This window comes from Anguilla rostrata, chromosome 14, assembly GCF_018555375.3.
Source record: "Anguilla rostrata isolate EN2019 chromosome 14, ASM1855537v3, whole genome shotgun sequence".
In the NCBI taxonomy this organism is placed as follows: domain Eukaryota; kingdom Metazoa; phylum Chordata; class Actinopteri; order Anguilliformes; family Anguillidae; genus Anguilla; species Anguilla rostrata.
Window position 1 is genome coordinate 19,464,480 of NC_057946.1, and position 21,783 is coordinate 19,486,262.

Consider the following 21,783-nt stretch of genomic DNA (forward strand, 5'->3'; position numbering starts at 1 on the left):
ACAAATAGTGTGACATACGTAGCAGTCCTCCTTTTACATGCTCTGTCCATCCCTGCACATTGTTAAAAAAGGTGCTTTGTTGTGTTAACACTGGTTTTATTTTCCTGTTCACAGTTTGGCCCTCACCAGCCGATTGGTTAAGACCCTGCTTTACAACTTCATCAGACAGGAGAAGTGCCCGCCCCCAGTCACCCACATATTCGAACCCCAATCTGAGGGAGGAGGGCTACTGTATGGGCTTGCCTCTGGAGTAGCAAGTAAGTCTACCTGACCTCTCCTCAGCAAGGAGAGAGATAACGACTCACTCATTCACTGCAAGGAGAGAGATAACGACTCACTCATTCACTGCAAGGAGAGAGATAGGGACTCACTCATTCACAGCATGGAGTGAGATAGGGACTCACTCATTCACAGCATGGAGAGAGATAGGGACTCACTCATTCACAGCATGGAGAGAGATAGAGACTCACTCATTCACAGCATGGAGAGATAGGACTCACTCATTCACAGCATGAGAGAATAGGGACTCACTCATTCACTGCAAGGAGAGAGATAGGGACTCACTCATTCACAGCTGGAGAGAATAGATCACCTATCTCACAGCATGGAGAGAGATAGGACTCACTCATTCACGCAGGAGAGAGATAGGACTCACTCATTCACAGCATGGAGAGAGATAGGACTCACTCATTCACAGCATGGGGAGGAGATAGGGACTCACTCATTCACAGCATGGAGAGAGATAGAGACTCACTCATTCACAGCATGGAGAGAGATAGGGACTCACTCATTCACAGCATTGAGAGAGATAGGGACTCACTCATTCACTGCATGGAGAGAGATAGGGACTCACTCATTCACAGCATGGAGAGAGATAGGGACTCACTCATTCACAGCATGGAGAGAGATAGGGACTCACTCATTCACAGCATGGAGAGAGATAGAGACTCACTCATTCACAGCATGGAGAGAGATAGGGACTCACTCATTCACAGTATGCAGAGAGATACAGACTCGCTCACTCATTTATAAACTAAGAGGTACACACACACACACACACACACACACATCCTGTACTCACAAGCCTCTTCTTTAAGGTTGCCTCAGTATTAATCCAGTACTGGCAACATGTCATGCTCACAAATAAACAAATCTGTTAAGCAAAAGTATGTTTTACATGTGTGTTTCCATGGCGAGAATGCCGTTAAGGCATTCAGGTGGTGTCAGGTTTGTACTTGCGATTAGCATCAGTCTCCCTCGTCTGCCACTGCTATTTCTGGAGGACACCTGATGCTCTGGATCTCCCTCCAGGAAGAAGTGACATCATTCTGTGAATTAGGCGAATAGAGGCATGGATCTCAAAGTCCTGTCCTCTGTCATTTAAGAGCTGGTCACAGCTGGAGTTAAACCGGAGACACTGAGAGGGTTCACTTCAATTTGGCAGAGCTGTTTTTCTTTCTTTATTTGCTGAATCATGCCACTGAAATGACTTCCTCACACTGAGCTCTGTGTACTGAGTTCTGAGCCAGGCTGTAGTGGCCAATAAGCTGGCCTCCTTGGGAATCGTGTCTGGCAAAAAGTAGGGCATCTTGGTACAATTTAATGGTTTGGATTTTTGATTTTTCTTCAGTAGATTGGTTAGAGAATATGGCTATCTTGTGAAGTTAGTTCTGTCTGTTTTTGGTATTAATGGTGGTCATCTAGACATATTAGTCAGATTAGTATTGTTGGGGACACTACTAATGAGGATAATTAACAAGCTTTACTTGATTAATAGGAACATTGACAAATTTACATTATTCTAAGCTTAAATTTATTTATTTATTTACTTTTTTAACTTGTTGAGAAATGAACTTTTTTTGTGTGAATTTGCAGGTAGGCTTTAGAAATCTTATGACCTTTTCATACCAAATCAAAATACCCATCTTCAGATAGTTTGGCAGCACCCCACCCCCCACTCCCCAAACTACATATAGAAATAAACTGGGATGTTGGCTGAACAATGGCATGAAAGCAGTCTAATGTGTTTCTTGGTACATGGTTTCATTGATTGTTGTTGGAGGCGTTCTGGACAACTCCGAATGTACCACATCCAGCGACAGACACATGTGATCACAATACCTAAGGAGTGTGTATTAAACTGCCGCTATAGTGTAGTGACAACAGCTATTTGGTTCTTTCCCACTATGCTACGTCCACCACAGCTCCCCTCACTTGTATGTGAATATATTAATGACCTTGCCCTATTCAGCATGATTGGTCATAAGCAAATCCCTCATGAAATTTGAATGTGCATGTACAATTTATATGTATACCGTTCTTTGAGATATGTGTGCTTTGGGGGACTTTTTTATTGATAAGATGGATAATAATGAATCAGATCCCCTTCTCGGGTATGACTTGAGTCTGAACTTGGTAAAACTTGGAAATTGAAGTCATGCAGCTTGAAAATGGTGGATGGGCTGAAACCGTGATGCATTTGTCAGCTTGTCAGTTTGTTCACTTGATGCTAAAGCTTTAGGGAATGCTGTTCTCAATATAGATTTTTCTGAGAAAGAACATAATAAAAATGTAAAAAATAGATTTGATTTCTACTCAAATTGCCAGCTATTTGGATAACTCGGCCTATAATCGGCCCAACCTTTATGATTATTTGCTCTGATATATTTCCCATTACCTGCCTATATGCATTTAGCCAATCCCTGACATTTTGGGGCTCAGGCCTAGTCTTTCAGGGTAACTGTTGTCCGTTTTCCTTTAAAGCATTTTTGATTAAATGATCATGTTGCTCATGTTTATCCTAATCAGTTGCTAAAAACCTTGGATTTTGCTAGAAATGTACTGTGGTGGTTGAGTTCTTATCTCTCCAGTAGTCAGTTCTTTGTATGTTTCCTCCACCGTCCCTGTCCACATTATCTAGAAAAGGTGCGTTTCTTTCTACTTTGATGTAAATTATGTGCAGCTTTACTTGTCTGTCTGGCTTGAGTAGAATAAGTTCTTCCTGAATGCCTCAGAGATATAAAAATTGAATGTCAGATGTTATTCATGAAAGTTTGGGTACCTTAATCCCCAGGGTAAAGTCTGAGGTGAAACATTTTGAGTTATCTTTAGTTTAAAACTGTGTTTTCAGAAAGATATTAGAAAAGAATCCCAGGTGTGCTCCTACCATTTAGGAAATATATTTATTAATAGATGTTTTTTGTCATTTTAAGACAGAAAAATCCATATGTGTACCTATGGGTAGACTATTGAAATGCTCTTTCTTCACGTCTAAGCCTATACCCTAATCCATTTTTTGGCCTCTAGACTATTAATGGAAACAAAAAGGGAACACCTGGTACTCCTGTCTTAACCCCTACACTGGCTGCCAATTATTTTGTTCTTTAATTGATTTTTTTCCCTACTTCTCCCAGTTAGGAATGTCTAATCATGCTCACAATGCAACACTCATCACAAACCCTGTTGAGTGCAGACAAGCATTTGCTCTCTCCTGAAGCATGTGATGTCACTCCTGCTTCTTTTCAAACCGCGGTCGACATGTCAGGCTTACATGGACAAGAAGACACTTAATGTGTAGCTCAACGGGGTACAGGCCTAAACATGTGCAACATTCACAATGGATTTCAAATGTTCAACTTTGAGAGGGGTTTATACACTAGTCAGATGATAAACTATGTTGCTGAGGAAACCAAAGGTCTGCATAAATCCATGTTCTTTTCAGCTTTTTCTAGCTCGTTTTATAGCTTTTATCTGGGCTTGTTTTTTTCTGGTGGGGGGCGGGGCATTTGATCATTTGTGATTTTGAGCATGTTGAAAATATATTTGTTTTGGATTGCAAATTTAAAAGAAATTAGAAAATATGATTGTTAAGCCAGTTTCATTTAAATTTTCGGCTTTGGCAGAATGGTTGAATCTCTCGATGAATTCCTACCGGCCTGAAAGAGAAAAGCCAGCTGAACTGGGTGCCTTCTTTGCCTGCCAGTGTGTTGTCTTACGTGGTGGGAAAGAGTTGGTCAGAGGGTGGTGCCCAAGCTACAGCTCAGAAGCATGTTCCCAGGGAAGCATTTCAGCCGCTGAAGATCTGCCATTCCATGGCTGGTGCCTGGAACCGAAATAAATGTATTGCTAAGCTGGGTTAGGATCCACCCTGACAGCAGCGTGGGTCGCCCTCTGTGTGGGAGCCAGGGCAAGGCCTGTGCTCTGTGCCTGCAAAGGGGAAAGGGATGATAGATTTGTGGGAATTACAGAATTGCCCAAATCATTTGAGACTTAATTAGAGGTCTCCAAAATGAACTGGAATTGGGATCGTTCAGTAACTGCTTTATTGATTGTGAGATGGGCAGCCCTCCTACTTGTGCTAGTTAACAAATGTGTAAATGGAATATGCTTTGTGAATTAATTGTAGTGTAAATATATTTTTATGTGTGTGTGGAATGATGCACATTTTCTGGACAACTCTGACAGAGAATGAGTAAGACAAATTATCAGCCAATTCTAACGCATGTCTGCATCATTCATTTATTTTTTAAATCTAAAATGTTACACAAAAAAGTTACAGGCATTATTTGCCCTCAGCCTAACATTTCAGCCTGTAGTGCACCCACGTAAAAACATTACTTCTGTAGTTGATAATAGATTGTGTACATTTTGATACAGTCCTTATAGTACTGAGTAAACACATGCACGTTCTAGTTGCATCTCTCTCTATGAGAACCATAGTACAGCTCAACTGAGACATAGATGTACAGGTTTGAGCTGATCAGACCTGTTTGCTTGGCCATGGCCCAAGCTGCTAGTATAGGCCTTAGGCCTTTACAGTGGTAAAAGAGTCTCATGTTCTACTTCTCTTTTGATGTTTATTTAGGCCAACGATGAAGGTGGAACTTAAAATATAATTACATGGGTAAAGAATTTCAGACCTTTAGACTTCAGTCTCTGACGCAGATCTTTATATGGGTTTGATCTGTATACATTCAGCTGAAGCTTTTCAAAATAAACAAGGATGAGCCTTTGGCAAATAGAGCTGAATGACAAATGGCACAGTGAGCAGGACCTGTGGGTCTACTTACCAAATTTCAGTGCGACTGTTTTATATTTTGGGGAAGGTGATGTAAGGGCTGAGCTTGGAGCATGTATGTGCAAACTTTTTGGGGAACCAGCTCATCGCCTGGCTGCCACGCGCAGCAGTAATGAATATTGACTGGGGCTTTTGTGTGGACCAGAGTTCTGTCCAAGAATCTTCAAGTTTCACATTGGCTCCGCCTCTCTTCGATCTCATTAGCCCTCAGGACTCCAGCAGGAAGGGAAGGGGTCAGTGTGAGGCTGCATTTGCATGCCTTTTGATTGGCAGTTGCGAAGGGGAAGAATGTTCCGGTACCGAGCCACAGGGCTTGAGGCAGGAGCCAGGCCCTGATACCTCCAAATGTTTCATATTTAGGGTTCTGGGGAATGTTGCATTGCCAGAATGCAAACCTGCTTTATCTTTACATTGTAAGCTAGTCTGGACAGAAAGCCTTGGGCCAGTACGGTTCATGCCAACTCCTTCACCCTCTGACAATGTTGTCTTTGCTGATTTAAACAAATAAATAACCTTTATATTTCAGTACGGTGTTTTAGCGGACGCTCTTATCCAGAGCAACTTCCACAACGTTTTTTCATAGCATTTACATTGTATCCAGTTATACATCTGGATATACACTGAAGCAATGGAGGTTAAGTTCCTTGCTTACAACGGCAGTGTCCTACCTGGGAATTGAACCTGTGACCTTTTAGGTTACAAAGCCAGTTCCTACCCATTATACTACACTGCCACCCTATTTATATCCTTTGTTTATTATTCACTTTTCTTCAGTTGCACGATGGTGAAATTTGATCAAACCTCCAAAACCTCTGATCATATACTGTGCCTTTGAGGTATGTGGCTTTCTTCAGCATGAAGGTGGTCATTCTGTTTTGCAAGGCAGAGGTGAAATGGTGTGTCACAGGAGAGTGGAGCATGTCTTAATCTGGAGGATGATGTTAGCTGCATAGGGCTTAGAGCGCGTGGGATGGGAGATGTGCTGTACCTCTTTTCTGGCTTGTTTTCCAGCTGTGCTGAAACCTCCATCAGCATGGGGTCCTGCTTTCATACCCTCGCTCTCTGTGAAATGGATGTCTTTGTAATTGGAAGAGTAGGACGGACATGTCTTCAGGGAACAGGAAAAGCTTGGAAAGCAGACTTCAGCATACAGGCTAAGACTGATCAAACGGAGAGCTGTTTCTTTTCACCACATCGTATATAACATTGTTATAAATCGTGTGTCGATTTTTTTTTCTTTAATCAGTTAAATCAATTCCTAGATATTACAAGTTAATATAAATGAGAGATTTGTTTGCAGACTGAATTGATATATAAAAATCGGGGGGGGGGGGATGGGAATTGTTTTCCTTGTGCGCAGCGGCTTTTAGGAAGCACTGGTCGTCTGCGAGCAGCTGTGTGTGGAGACAGACGGAGGGAGAAATTTAAATAGCCGTCCATTATGGATTCATTTGAACTGAGCAGTATTTTCCCAGGGATAAGTGCTCTTTGTTCATGGCAGACGGCTATCAGCGAGTCATCAGCAGCCGGGCTGTCTGCGATCACTGTATGATTACGGCTCTTGATTTATTCCGGTTTTTTCTGCAATCCCCAAGAGCCGTGATGTCTGAGGTCCCCTTTTGGGAAAACCGATTTGCATTATTAAATGGAATTGCGATATGTTGATGGATGCCACATCAGAACTTATCTGGCTGGTTACATTTATGATGTTTGTGGGCTCGTCGGTTGCTGTGCGCAAGGAGGGGGAAAGCCGTGTGTCTGAAAATTGATGTGACTGGGTGCTTGAATTTTAAAACGGCTAAAGAAAGGAAGTTGATTGGCTGGAATTACATTTCTGTGCTCATGATGCTTCTAGAGTGGGGTGGGGGTAACCCATAGAGACTAGAAACATCTATTTGAGCTCATTATCTCCGTAATGTGTTTGACTCAGATATGCAGTGGATATATGCGGATCTTAGAATATGTAGGGCATGGACTCTCCATAGGAGAAGCTGTCCGTGAGAAGATGTATGGCTTCATTAATGTGATGCATTCTTTCCCTCCCCAGGCGGTCATGCCTTCCCGTTTCCTAACGCTCTCGGAGCCACAAACATAATTACGTTTTGGATGATATTGAAAGAGGCAGACACGCCAACTTAAAGCACGGGGGACCGCTGCATTAATTGCACATAAAAACACCTGATAAATTGGTAAACACTCGTGTAATTACTGAATGGCACGGATAAGAGAATGGCGGTTTGTTCCACTTGGGGTTGAGCTTTGGTCTTGGTTGTAGTATAATGCATATGACTGATCGTGTGTGGGATTGGTCTGTGCGAGGAAGGCTGGCGGTCTTGTTTTCGAGCGTGAGGGTAACCGCACTGCATCAACTGAACGCTCTTTCTGGAACATTGGGGTGCCTCCGGCTGCTGCTCCAGCCCCTGCTGGGGGTGGGGGAGGGGGGAGGGAAGCTCCAGTCGGGCCTGATCCCGTCCCGTTCCGAGCCTGGGACGCCGAAGCGTTCAGTGGATGGGTATGCGGGGCCTGACAGGGTCGCCTTTGTCTCGCGGCGCAGAAGGAGCCAGACGATCCGCGCGCGCTCCTTTCCATTAATCACGCCAGCAGGCCTTCTGAACACGATGCTGGGGCTTTCTCAGCATGGAGGAGGACTGCAGACTCCAATCTGGCATTTCTGAGGATGTAGTGACATCAGACAGGTTGGCTGTAGTGTCATGCAGCTTTGGTAGTAGATGCCATAGATTGATTTTTAAACATCAATAATGGTAATTTGCTCATCTTTTTTTATTAATGATAGCCCTGAAGAGAGTTCTGAATAAGCTATGACAATTTGTGTGAGGGCATCCCGAATATGAACACACCTGTGTTAGACGGTCACATTGCATTTGTTTAGCAAATGCTTTTATCCAGAGCGACTCGCAGGAGAATCGTACAGTAAGCCCATTCCCCTGATTAATAAAATTACTCTTACACTGTAGGAGTGAATTGAGTGTGCATGTTTTGTAACCAAAGGATTACAGAAGAATTTAATTGCACTAATATTTTATGGCCTTGTTTGTTAGCTCTGTATAATGTCTGCAATTAATGGGTAATTAGCTGTCAAGCCTCCAGGAAATTTGTCGTTACTTTTTTCACTGCACTGTAGGGATGGCCGATGTGTCCGAGACGATAATTATCGAACACAATAACGGTGGTAGCCACCGTATGATGCATTACCTTTCCTTTCATCTTTTTCTTTTTAATTATACCTGAAGCGGTTAGTGAACAACCAAGCTAAAAATGCTGCGTCAAATGTTTCCGGGAAAGAAAGAAAAAACGTTACTATCTGTAATGGCTGTTGATAAGATGGCCAATCTCCACCAAGGGCGTACAGCTTCCATGTGATCACGTGATGCGTTTTTGTCACATAACAGTGGTAACGTTTTTTTCCAGAGACATTTCACGCGGCCTCTGAAGTGTGGTTGTTTACTAACGCATCAGGTATAGTTAAAGAGAAAAAGACAAAAAAGGCTATACACCACATGGTGGCAACGACTGTTATTGCATTCAGTAATTATCGTTGCGATGAATTGCCCAGCCATACTGCACAGCTCTTGTACTGGTATGCTGTACGTATGACACAATTGAACCTCTGTCCCCCCCCCCCCTTCTGATATATTTATTTGCAGTGCTGAAATCTTAAATCTCTATTTACATTTAAATTTAAATCTCAGTTTACTTTCCAGAAGGTGTATGCATACTGAAAAATTTCACTGTTTGGTTGTTCAGTCAATCAATCTATACCCCAGAAATAAAAAAGAAAACAACATCTGTCTCCTATTATGTGGTTGCTAGGTGTGAAGCCAGTATTCTCCGTAAGAAAAGAAACTGTTCCAGCGTTTGTGCAGTAATGCTTCCCATTGGCCGATTCCTAGTTAGAAGTGGTTCTCATTGGTTCACAGGGATTCCCCCTTGTGATGTATTACTGTAATAGAATAGTAGCTGCTGCTGCTTCTATCCCATTATTTAGGTTGTGGTCTCACCATCCCTGCAGTACGTGCCTTATGAAAGCCATTATTTAAGCAAACTCAATACAGGACTGTGACGGAGACAGATACGGAATGCCGTGGCGGGGGGATCCTGTTGAGAGGACTTGTCGTCCTGTTGTCAGAGACGGTCGCGCTCTAAAACGCCGCAGCTAAAGCCTGACAGGCTCACGGCTATCACAGCCAAGCCGTACCAGGTGGAGGCCGGACCTTGCGCCGCGAATGCTGAGTAGGTTATCAATCACCGTTTGAAGCCATTTGTCAAAGCGCTCCCACTTTGTCTGGAGGCATGCATGAAATGATCAGTGCCGGAGTCTGAGGATCGTTTCCCCGGAGCTCAAGTGAAAGGGAGCAGCGGAGCGGCGTGATTTCCGCCCCGCGTTTGGTCATGTTTCCCCGCTCTGCCGTGCTGTGCTGTCGCAGGGGCTTTTTTATCTGGGTTTGATACTGCAGCTGAATTTCTTTCCCTCCGTGCCGGCAGGGGATGCAGGCTAAAGCGAAAACCCTTTAGAAGAGCAACCCGACCCCTAGCAGTCTGCGCGCTGCAGTATTATCCAGAACACACAGAGAGCAGTAAACTTAGCAGTAAACAAACAGCCTGACATGAATTAATAATTGTTTCTGTGGTAAGGGCTCTGTTCAGGAGGATTCTAGACCAGGCAAGCAGAAGGACGTGGCTCACAGTAATTCTCAGCGTGTTTGATCATGTCATGGTTTTCAGATGATAATGGGTCATTGTAATAGTCATGTCTTCTTTTTTTTTTTTTTTTTTTTAATCTGCCGGTTCCGATAAGTCCCAGCAGTCACTGGGGCATGGCCTGCGTCTGTCTCTGCTTCGGCTGTCGGGGCCGGGCGCCGTTCGTGACGCAGCTTTGTTCCGGCTCCCGGCCGAGCCGCCACGGCGGCCCTCGCCGGGACAGGGCAGCTCCGATAAAACAACACCGAATCGTGTCGCAATTTGGGTGTCTCAAGATAAACTGCCGCTGGCTGACAGTGCGTCTGGCGCGGGGATTAGCGTCCAGCCTGTTCCGACCGCCACCCGGCTCCCCCTGCTCCCGTGCGAGCGCCTGAAAAATGGGGAAGGATTACCAGCTTTATAACTGGGAGTCAAGGCTGACCAGGGGTAGGGGTGGGGGTGGGCCAGCGGAGACAGATGACATCAATGTCGGCGGGGGTGGGGTGGGGTGGGGTGGGGGGGGGGAGGGAGCTGGTGCAACAGTCTGGACCGGCATGAGGTCAGACTGCTGCATTCCTAGATACCAGCAGGTTTGCTTAACCCTAATAGTGGCCAGATTATTCTTTCTGCTGGCGGTTGGTAGACAGTAGTTCTTTTCAAGAGTGGAGTCCAGCCATAAGTTCTGAAGCATTTTATTTATGAACTTCTTGCACAGGCAAGTAGCTTTTTTTTTTTCATTTCCATTAACATATCGGAGATCTTTCTGACTGTCTGTTTCACTGAAAAAGGAGGATAAAACTAAGCTAAGATGTCCTTTCTTCTCTGTAATAAGTCCCAAATCATCTGAAGTTACAATGGACACTCCCGTCAAACTCAAAAGTTCCAGTCATAGAATTCACATAGCAATTCAGATAATTAATTTTACTGATTGTTTTGTTACAAAATGTCCCTCTGGTACCATTGTTTTAATCGTATACATACATATAATATGTACTTGAGGGACCCAAGAAAATATCCAAAGTGAGGGTTGTGGGTTGAAGTTGGAGCCAGTCTGGGGGTGGGCGTTACTGGGAGGAAAGCTTGGAGTACAAACAGAGCTATTTATATTTCCCTGTGCTCAGCGTGGGGTCGTTCGCACCCCACCACAGCAGAAACTGCAGACGTCTTCGACGTAACGGGAAACCCATGATGCATATGCTAATGGAATGAGAAGATCGTCATATAAATCATACGCGTGTGACAGCCCCATATATCCTGCTGCTGAAGGCTGCTAACTTGCTGCGTTTTCTCATTTCATGGCACATTTGCATTTAAGACCTTTAAGCTTATTTATGTAAATATGTTTTAATGAATTTATTTTGTTCTGACTTTGCATGATTATTCCATTAGCTTGTGTATAGTGGGTTTCCTAATGGGCTCGCTGGTATGATTGAACAGAACTTCAGGAAGTCAGTTGTAGTATGAATGAAGAATCAATGCTGTCCAGCACAGTTCTTCTGCAAGCTTGGGCTTCAGGATGAACCAGTCTGTGCTGCCAGGAAGCTCGGTCTAATTTTGTTGTCTTTTTTTTAATCATCGAGTCTGGGGTGGTAGACTGGAGGGAGGTGGTGGCACTTGTCACACTTCCTCTGAGGAGAGCTAGATGAGCAGACGCGGGGGCGGAGCAGGAAGTGGCGCTGGAGAGGACCGCGCGGCCGGAGTCGGACTCGCGCCGCGTGTGCGAGAGAGAGAGAGAGAGAGAGAGAGCGAGAGAGAGAGAGAGCGTTCCACCCCGAGCTGAGAACAGACTCGGCTAATGACACATGGGAGCGGCAGACAGGCACTCCGCCGTCTGCCTGGAGATTAGGACAATTAATATGACGCTCCAGTCCGCGGGGCCAGCATTACTGATCTCCTGTGTCTGCGCCTCTCTCCGGACTGGCCTTCGGCTGGGCCACACTCGTGCGACAGCAGGCAAGACCAGGGCGCCTGTCCACATACCCCCCCCCCCCCCCGAGAGTAGCAGCCATTTGCTAAAATCCTTGTTTGCATTCACTTTATGGGTTTCTTCATTCAAAAAGGGTTTGAATCTAGCAGCTCTTTTACTTGATTATGATTGTGAATGTGTTTTCAATCGAAAGTAACAATGTGGTAACTCAGAAAGTAATTCTTTCAATAGTAGTCATCTACTGATTCCCTTTTGCTAATAAATAATGATTTTATTGATTTCTAGCTCTGTACCCAACATGTTAATGTCTAGCAGTGTACATTGCTGTACATTGCATCTTAGCTATCATTGAATCCTCAATAACAAGCTATATTATACCCACAATAATTTAAAGTACGTATGAGGGGCATTCTGTGTTGTTGTTGTGTTGGACAACTTATCATTGTAAAGTTCTTGGATTGACTATGGACTGACGTTTCAGTAATTTGTGAAGCTCTTGTGAATACTAACCTTAACCTCACTTTTGAAAGCTTTACACAAAATTAAAATGAAAACAAATCAAATTTATTTGTAACACACATTTTCCTGTCATTTGCTACAATATGGACTGCGACCTAAGCCCCCCCCCCCCCCCACAAAAAAAAGAGCAAGCCTTGGGTGATGGTGCCAAGGAAAAACTCCCTAGATGGGACAGATGGGAGGAATTCTGGGGACGAACCCTACCAGACCAATGGGTCAAGTAGCAGCCTTTTATAAAAAAGAGGGAAAAACCCAAATAAGGTTCAAATTGACAGTGGTGTGAGGTTCTAGCAGATTGCTATGAAATTTAAAGTTCAAGGCCGCCAGACTTGATTTCGTCATTTGGAACAGCATTGCAGTCTTGTGCGTCAGCCCATCCAGTTCTGTCTCCAAGAAGCCTGAAAAATCAGCGTCCGGGATTCTTGCCCCGCATAGTTTGAATATCTGTCGGAGCCCTGTTGTAATACTTGAACTTGTTCCAAATGGCAACTATTAATAATCAACCAGATACGGCTCCAGCCAGCACAGACGGGGTCGGGGGCCCCCGTGTTTGCGGTGCGCGTGAGAGGTGGGAGTGTGTCATTATTGGCGGAGTGTTTATTTATTGACTGCTCACCACGGCATGCTGCGTACATATTTGTCATCATTTCGCCACACGTGTCTGCGAAGCTTTGGACACAAGCCATGATAACTTCATTAATTAGTTTTTTTTTTTCCCCAACGTGAAAAAGAGCGTGAATAAACGTACCACCCGTCTGTTCTTGCTTCCCACATTCCCCCAATGGCTGAGCATACCATCGGTGAAAAAGCCTGAATGCTCACCAGTACAGACAATGCCATGCATACCTGGCAACCCCCAAATCACGTTTGTGTTTCCGTCACTTCATCTAGCAAAGCTAACGTTGCTTCTGCAGCCATGCACAGAGCTAGCAGAGTTAGCACGAAGCCTGGAGGTTTTGTCTAATATTCCTGTACTGGGTGCACAGGGATGAAATTAACTATGAGTAAGATGGCCAAGAAGCAGATTACTCAAAAGGTTGGCAATCCATTTAAGGAGGAATCTGTGCTGGGAAGGAGTACCATGTTGGTTAATAGAGTATCTGAAAGTAAAATGTGTGGGACTGGTATCACTGCTTATCCACCCTAGTCCCTTCCACTCGAGTTGGGAGCAGTACTTCCCATGCACCCTGCCAGACAGCCATGCTACAGGCAATGTAATGTGATGTGGAGTTCTGATGGTTCACCTCAGAGAGAATTCTCCAGGCCTATTTGTAGTTCTATCCCCAGGGATTTTATGTTTGCATAATTAATGACACTGTAAGATGGCCACTACAGGTGGCCGGATAGCCCCATGAAGCTTGCGGGTTCTTGCCATTCGGTGGGTTGAAGGCCTTAACTGATGAGTCGAGGCACAGTCAGGACACTGCGTGCCAGAAGAGTGGCCTGTGCTCTAATGTAGCCTTTTATGTAATGCCCAGCCGGTCAAAAAAAGAGGAAAATAAGCAGCAACAATATTGCATTATTGTTTTGGGTGGGGAAGCCGGCTAGACGGATAACAAACAGAAGTGAGGTAAGAGGGGGCCCTGTGGGGGAAAAGGCCGAGTCACTCAGGAAGTGGTGATGCCAAGGCTCTGAGCCGAGAGCCTCGGTCTAGCCATGCTGGTGCCAGCGATGAGCAGGGGTCAGTCACAAGATCTGCTTATCTTAACCGGGCCTGTCAGCCGTTCTGTCCGCTACTGTTGGACGCCGCCGTGGGAATTAGGGATTGTGCTGGGACAGCAGGGTGGGCCGGCCGCGGGACGGACCACTGCCTCGTCCGTTTGGCAGCGGCGGACCCAGGATTCGCCGTGGGGCGGGGGACGGAGCCACGGCCTGTGGGTTTTATTTATTTTATTTATTTTTGTTTTGCTGCTGTTGTTTGTCTGACCGTAATCGCTGAGATAAGCGGCCGTGTCCCGCCGCACGTCATTACAGACGCCGACGGCCGCTCCGCTGCGTCTCTGTGTCTGCCTGCCGCTCCTCTGCGTCTCTGTGTCTGTCTGCCGCTCCTCAGCCTGCCGCTCCTCTGCGTCTCTGTGTCTGTCTGCCGCTCCTCTGCGTCTCTGTGTCTGTCTGCCGCTCCTCAGCCTGCCGCTCCTCTGCGTCTCTGTGTCTGTCTGCCGCTCCTCTGCGTCTCTGTGTCTGTCTGCCGCTCCTCTGCCTGCCGCCCCTCTGTGTCTCTGTGTCTGCCTGCCGCTCCTCTGCGTCTCTGTGTCTGCCTGTCGCTCCTCAGCCTGCCGCCCCTCTGTGTCTCTGTGTCTGTCTGCCGCTCCGCTGCGTCTCTGTGTCTGTCTGCCGCTCCTCTGCCTGTCGCTCCTCTGCGTCTCTGTGTCTGCCTGCCGCTCCTCTGCGTCTCTGTGTCTGTCTGCCGCTCCTCTGGTCTCTGTCTGCTGCGCTCCTGCCTGCCCTCTGGTCTCTGTCTCTGCGCTCTCTGTGTCTGCCTGTCGCTCCTCTGCTCTCTGTGTCTGCCTGCCGCTCCTCTGCGTCCTCTGTGTCCTGTCTGCTCGCTCCTCTGCTGCGCTCCTCTGTCTCTGTGTCTGCTGCCGCTCCTCTGCTGCGCCCCTCTGTGTCTCTGTGTCTGCTGCGCTCCTCTGCCTGTCGCTCCTCTGTGTCTCTGTGTCTGTCCTGCCGCTCCTGCCTGCCTGCCTCGCGTCCCCTCTGCGTCTCTGTGCTGCCTCGCCTCTGCGCTCTGTGTCTGCCTGCTCGCCTCCTCTGCGTCTCTGTGTCTGCCTGTCGCCTCGCGTCTCTTGCCCTGTCGCCTCTGTCTGCTTCGCTCTGTCTGTGCTGCCTGCCCCCTCTGCGTCTCTGCCTGCTCTGCTGCCTCCTCGGTCTCTGTGTCTGCTGCGTCTCTCTCTGCCGTCTCTGTGTCTGCCTGCCGCTCCTCTGCGCTCTGTGTCTCCTGCTCTCGCTCCTCTGCCTGTGTCTGCCTCTTGTCTCTGCTGCCTTCGCCCTCTGTGTCTCTGTGTCTGCCTGTCGCTCCTCTGTGTCTCTGTGTCTGCCTGTCGCCCCTCTGTGTCTCTGTGTCTGCCTGTCGCTCCTCTGCGTCTCTGTGTCTCTGTGTCTGCCTGTCGCCCCGGCCGGTCGCCTTAACACGCAGACGGAGATAGAGCTGCTTCCCTCCGCCTGGCTAAACGGCCCATTCTGCTGCCCTGTGAGCGGACTGAGCAAGCAGCGTGTCCCAGCCCCTCAGGAGGGCCGAATAGCTGCGAGGAATACACAGGCGGGCGATTTGTGCGGATGTATTCATGCAGGCGCTTAACGGAAACAAAGGGATTGCCACAGATGTTCAATGGGCACATTATGATTAGAACATAAACTGTAACTGATTTTCCACTGAAAGGCTAATGGGGAAATGGATATTAAATAACTCCGGGGTTCCCAGGGGCTCCGTTAGTCCTTAATGGATGACGCCGTTGTCCAGTTAAACAATTTGATGTTATTTCTTCAGAGCGAAACTGTGTGTGGAGCTCAGGGTACTCCTGGTCTGTGGGGGTTGGTTTAAAGAGGAACTCAACACATTATATATGGTTTAATATGTTTTCTTTGTCCTTATTGTAGTACAAATGCAATTGCACATACTATTTTTGCAGGTGTAAGAATTATTTGAAATGAAACTTAAGAGCAGGCGTTTTGCCTTGCAACTTCCTGTTCAGTTTATTGAAGCTGCAAATCTTCGGTTGCATTGCAGCGTAATGATTTGGGAGCTGGGGCCTCTATCACAAAGCAGGATTACGGTTAGCTGGGCCCTGTTTCACAAAATTAGGTTTACTGAGTTAGCTGGATAACTGCGCTGAGTAAAACACGGAACAGCTATTTTTATTTCAGTCCATATTCCATATTGGAGAACCCAGAGTTCTGGGTTCTACTTGGTGCAGTTATTCAGCTAACTCTGTAATCCTGCTTTGTGAAACTGGCCCTTGGGCTTGCAACTCCAAGGCTGTAGGGTTTGATTCCCAGGTGAGGTACTGGTGTCATACTTGTAAGCAAGATACTTAACCTTTCTGTAATTATCCTGCTGTGCTAAAGGAATTTTATTAAAAAATTATATTAAAAGAACAAGCTGTGTAAGTAGTCACTTTGGATAAGATTTTAACTAAATGCTTAAAATTTGAACATAAAAACGGTAACTTTCATCCATTTCTTTCTCTTGTATAAAGCACAGTTACATGCCTGATAATGCCATGGTGGCAATGCACACAGTAGTGATGGAAACATGCTGTCCAAATATCTTGACACGTCTTGTTAGTTTATAACGCTTTTTAATAAATGTCTTTAATAAAGCATATATGCTGAACTAAGTATAAAATCACTTGTTCATTGTGACCTCTTGCCACTAGAGACAGGCCTCAGAGAGAGATGGAAATTCCACTCTGTCCACCGTAATGCTGTTTGCATTTTGAGGGATTACATTATCCAATGTGCTGGGATTTTTTTCTTCAAGAAATTATATTTTTAAATTGTGGGATGTACACGCAGTATCAACAAAAACTGTTTAAAGTAACCGCAAATGCTTATAATAGTTCTGCGCAGTATTTTTAATTTGGCTTTAGTGTCAGTGTCAGTGAAGTCTCCCCCCCCCCTCCTCACTACCTGTGGTTTTGCCCTGTTTTCCAGGTGGGCTGTGGACTGTGTTTACGTTGGGCGGAGCCGGGAGCAAGCCAAACCCGGACCAAGAGCAGCACCCGCTGCCGCTGTCCAATCAGAGCCTTTTGCTTCTGCTGGTGCTGGCCAACCTGACAGATGGGCCGGACTGCCCCAACCCCTACAGACAGGCCATCACTTCCTTTAAGAACACGCAGGGTGGGTGGCTGGGGGTCAGGAGTTCCCGCTAACGCCGCTGTCCTTTCCCCGCTCTGTTTACGCGTGGCTTTCTCTGCCGCGTATCTCAGAGTTGTTTATTGTTCTGAAGTATTTAGCGGAGTGTTTAAAATAGATCACGAAGTAAATCCGAGGTGTGTCGAGCTGGCAGCGCAGTTTAAAACAAAGAAGGCGTGGGAGAAAAATTCCAGTCATCCCTGTGCGGAAGAAAGAGGCTTTCAATTGTCCTGCGTTTGACCTTCGTGTAGTGCTTCTGCAAAAGCTTTTTTGTTTTAAGTATTGTCTTTATTGCAGGAAAATTACTTTTACAATAGTTAATGGTTCTAAAGAGATCTGCATTCCCTTTAGTCCTCATAGCAGTGATCTCCAACTCTGGTCTGGAGAGCCGCAGCGTATGCTGCCTTTTGTTGCTTAACTGTTTCTTGGGTCTCGGCTGTTGATTTGAGGGTAGAAGTAAAAAAACCAGTAGACCCTGTGGCTCTCTAGGACCAGCACTGGGGACCCCTGACCTCTATACCAGTACGTGTTTTCTGTCACCATGGTGATGCAGGAGTTGATGTTGTGACCGGCTCTGGGTGCCTTTCAGATACGTCCTCCATCCCATCGCCACACCCTCACACCTTCCAGATCAACTTCAACAGCCTGTACACGGCCCTGTGCGACCAGCAACGGTCGGACCAGGCCACCCTGCTGCTCTACACGCTGCTGCACCAAAACACCAACGTGCGCACGTACATGCTGTCGCGCACCGACATGGAGAACCTGGTGAGTGAGCGTGCGCACCCTTCCTCCCCGTCATAAACGTGTCTATGGGAGGGGGTATTTTAACACTTCTGTTCTCATTTTCCTCCTACAGCAATGTTCCTGCAGGAGGCTTTTGACTGTTGTATTAATCACGTCTTTTTACATGAACCGTCCCACCCCGTCACCCCCCGCCCCAGTTTAGAAAAAGAAACGCCTACTATGGATGATAAAAACACACAGTGGGCAGACAACAGCACACTGCATTACCACTCCATAACTGGGGATGGCTAATACAGCGCCATGAGGAAACATAACCACGTTGAATTTGCTTTGATACAGGGAAATGACAGGGGAAAATCCCATTGGAAGAGATGCAGCTCTCAAAGCAGCACAAGCAAATAATGGGTTGTGTAACTTGGGGAAAAAAACAAGCATTGCAGCTCACTGGAGCTGGACATTTTCTTAATATGGCTGTAGCACATCAGGACCGCTAGCTACTTTTGACATTTTCCCATAGGGTTTTATAGAAGATGGCACAAACCTGGCCAGGGCTCTCTTAGTTGTGAAAGGTGGGCACTGTCGTCTGTGCCCTGATGGTATACTGTAAGTCTTGACTGGCCATTTTGAGGTTGTGTAGGGTCAGACATGATACCCCCTCCCTTCTTGCATGTTTCTTGTATACTGTATGTCCCTGACATTGCAGTTTTATTCCCTCTTTGTGCCATTTTGTAATTTTTTTTTCAGTCAGGTGTCACTGCAGTCTTCCATCTTGGATAGGAGTCTGTGATCTTTTGCTCTGGACTCCTGTGCACAATATTAATTTATCCTATACCGTGCCCATTATCATGAACCCTTTTTCTGATGTAGCCTTGATTAAACATTGTAAAACCTGAAGTAGATGTATGAACATGAATTCCTCCTGTGGCAGAAACTGGGGATTAAAAGTAACCATTATCACATGTAGTGCTGGGTATAGCACTGAGGGCTAACATCCCTGGGCCAGGCACCGTGGGCTAACATCCCTGGGCCAGGCACCGTGGGCTAACATCCCTGGGCCAGGCACCGAGGGCTAACATCCCTGGGCCAGGCACCGTGGGCTAACATCCCTGGGCCAGGCACCGTGGGCTAACATCCCTGGGCCAGGCACTGTGGGCTAACATCCCTGGGCCAGGCACTGTGGGCTAACATCCCAGGGCCAGGCACCGTGGGCTAACATCCCTGGGCCAGGCACTGTGGGCTAACATCCCTGGGCCAGGCACTGTGGGCTAACATCCCTGGGCCAGGCACCGTGGGCTAACATTGCCAGGCCTAAACTGCAAGCTCATTTCTACTTTTCTCTTAAGATTCTGAGCCATGGCTGGGCCTGGACCCAAAAGAAGGTGCACTTTTATTCAGGGTAATGTTAGCCATCCTCTTTGTCTTGGGCGCTCATTGTTTTTCTCTGACATGGTGGGAAATGGCGGACAGCTGGCACTTTATCTGGCCCTGCGCATTGGCAGATAGAATCTTATCAGATTTTAAGTGCATTATGGGCCGCGTCTGCAGCCTCCCCCTGAGCCGTGTGCTCTAAGGCCCACCTGTGCTGGAGGATCAGTTCCGTTTGGCTCTTCAAAGCCTCTCTCCTGTGCATCAGTGGCAGGACGAGGCCACAAGCGCTCTCTCTCTGGCCCCGTCCAGCCAATGTCTATTTTCGAGGAGGGAAAAAAAAGAGAAATGGAAATTAAAAGCGGAACAATGGGGTCCTGTGTGCATTGACGCGGCCTGGCTCCTCCGCGCTGGAGTTGCAGACAGAGTGTGTGTCGCTGCTCGCCCCGCGCGGCCTGCCTGCGGTTAGCCTGCGAGGGGCTGGTCCGCCGCGCGGCCCGCCCGCCAACAGAGCGGCAGACAAAAGCGTCTGCATATTTGGAATGGCACGATTTCACAACAGCGCCTGATGAAATGGTGCTGAAACCGTCCCACCACACTCGTACATGCGCACGCATACACATGGTACACTTAAGCACACTGACATGCTGACAAAAAATGTTTTGACTCACACACGCTCATACGCATGCACACACACACGCACATACACACACACACACAATAGTCCAGTTGTCTTTTTGGCCTTACGTAAAAGCTAAGCAAGCAACTGTTATTTATCCCGCTCTATCCTGTCCCTTGCAGGTCATGCCTATCCTGGAAATCCTGTATCACGTGGAGGACAGGAACTCCCACCATGTCTACATGGCCCTCATCATCCTCCTCATCCTCACTGAGGATGACACCTTCAACCGCTCCATTCATGAAGTGGTGAGTGTTCATTTGCAGTTCTTTCCTAAGTCCAGTGATAAGAGGCTACTGAAAAGAATGCTTGACCTTTCTAGAGGGGCTCAGTCAGTAAAAGCATTGATTATGAGGGCACGGCAGCCCCTGTAGCTGACACCGCACTAGTTCAAGCCTCCTCTACGTCTAGTTGTCTACAGAGGTAGTACACAATTGACCTTGTTCTCGTAAGTTGTACTGTGGGTTTATGTATAAGGTGACCGGGGCTCTTACTGATACCCTGCGAGGCATCCACAGTGTAATCATTGTATAGACATTTTTAGTGACCGATGCCTCTCTTCTGTTACACACCAGCTCACTTATTTACTGTGTGGCCTGCAATGTTGAAAATAGTCACTAGTAAGTCATTTTTTCACATCCTCCATTGACATAATTTACAGATGGGTACTTGTTTTTTTGGTCACCTGGTATTAATTTCCCACTAGAATACACTCCAAAAACCATTCTAACTAATAAGGACAGATAACTTAAATTATGTATTATTTAACCTATTTTAAATGAAAATAAAGCCCTATACCCTTTATTTCTGGAACAGATTTTTACTTAGTTTGCTCAAAAAACAGTTTTTTTGGAAATATTTCCAGCAATGGTTATCACATTGCTTTGTTTATTTTGAACGTGGTATAGGACTGATTTACACATGTACAAACCTGAATTGGCTATGGCAAGCCATATTGCACATTAAGATATTTACTGTGTTACATTTATTAAGTGTTATGGTTATGGCAACTTTCTCCTATGTTAAAACTCGGCAGATGTGGCATAAATAACCCAATTGCCCTATAAAGACACAAAACCCCATAATCCATTTCAATGCAGGAAAAACCCTACATACTATACAGGAAGCTAAATGCTGTTTCTGGTGGTGCCATGTTTGGATACCTGCCCATAAAGAAGTTGTGAAGAGAAGCTATGTTTCATAACCAGGGCCTTGGAAACCTCCCCCCTTTATTACTGCATTAATTATTTCATTCATAAGCCTTTCACGCTCTCCAGCACAAAGTCTGACAGCCTTTTTATTTTTTGTTGTTGTGTAAGCCCCTTGGCCCGGCACCAAGCATTCCACGTATTTTCCACACATCCGTTCACAGCAAAAGAGGAAGCTTTTGAAGGGACATCCATTTACAGTCTGTTCTCCTGTGTCTTGTTGGAGATTCAAGATGGCTTTTTTTGAGCCGCAGAAGAATGTTTATTTTCCGTTCTTATTCTCGGCCTGCAGCAGCAGCAGTTTCGTTTCTGGGAACGAGAGGGTCTGTATGAGCATACAGGTATCAGCTTGTGATATGTACCCACCACCAATCACACAACATTAAAGAAGGGTACTGTACACAGGAATTATAAAGTACAACTGTCCAGTTCTTGAAGTTAATGTACAGTATGCCATTCCTGAACTTGGCTGTTAAATCTGGTTACCTTTTCTTTTGTACAATATACAAAATGTCTGCTTGCTCACGTTATTCTTCCACATTACCTCAGAGTTTAAGCAAATTATTGTTTTATTCCATCATGCTTCGGAGATTTGAATGTCAGTCCAAAGCACGCTGAAATGTAGGAATCATTTGTCTGATGTTTTACATCCCTGGATATCAAACTGAGGCGGATTACACTTTTTATTTTGGCATTTGAGAGTAGATTT

At 46.2% G+C, this 21,783-nt stretch overlaps 1 protein-coding gene across 2 annotated transcripts in view; it reads left to right on the top strand.

Moving 5' to 3' along the window:
* The window catches only part of dym (dymeclin), a 93,478-nt gene that overhangs the window by 20,067 nt on the left and 51,628 nt on the right, over positions 1-21,783 (top strand). For both annotated transcript variants that reach the window (XM_064306875.1, XM_064306874.1), the window contains exons 8-11: positions 115-257; positions 16,875-17,060; positions 17,665-17,843; positions 19,989-20,114. In XM_064306875.1, the coding sequence (XP_064162945.1) occupies positions 115-257; positions 16,875-17,060; positions 17,665-17,843; positions 19,989-20,114 (634 nt within the window). The remainder of the gene's footprint in view (positions 1-114; positions 258-16,874; positions 17,061-17,664; positions 17,844-19,988; positions 20,115-21,783) is intronic.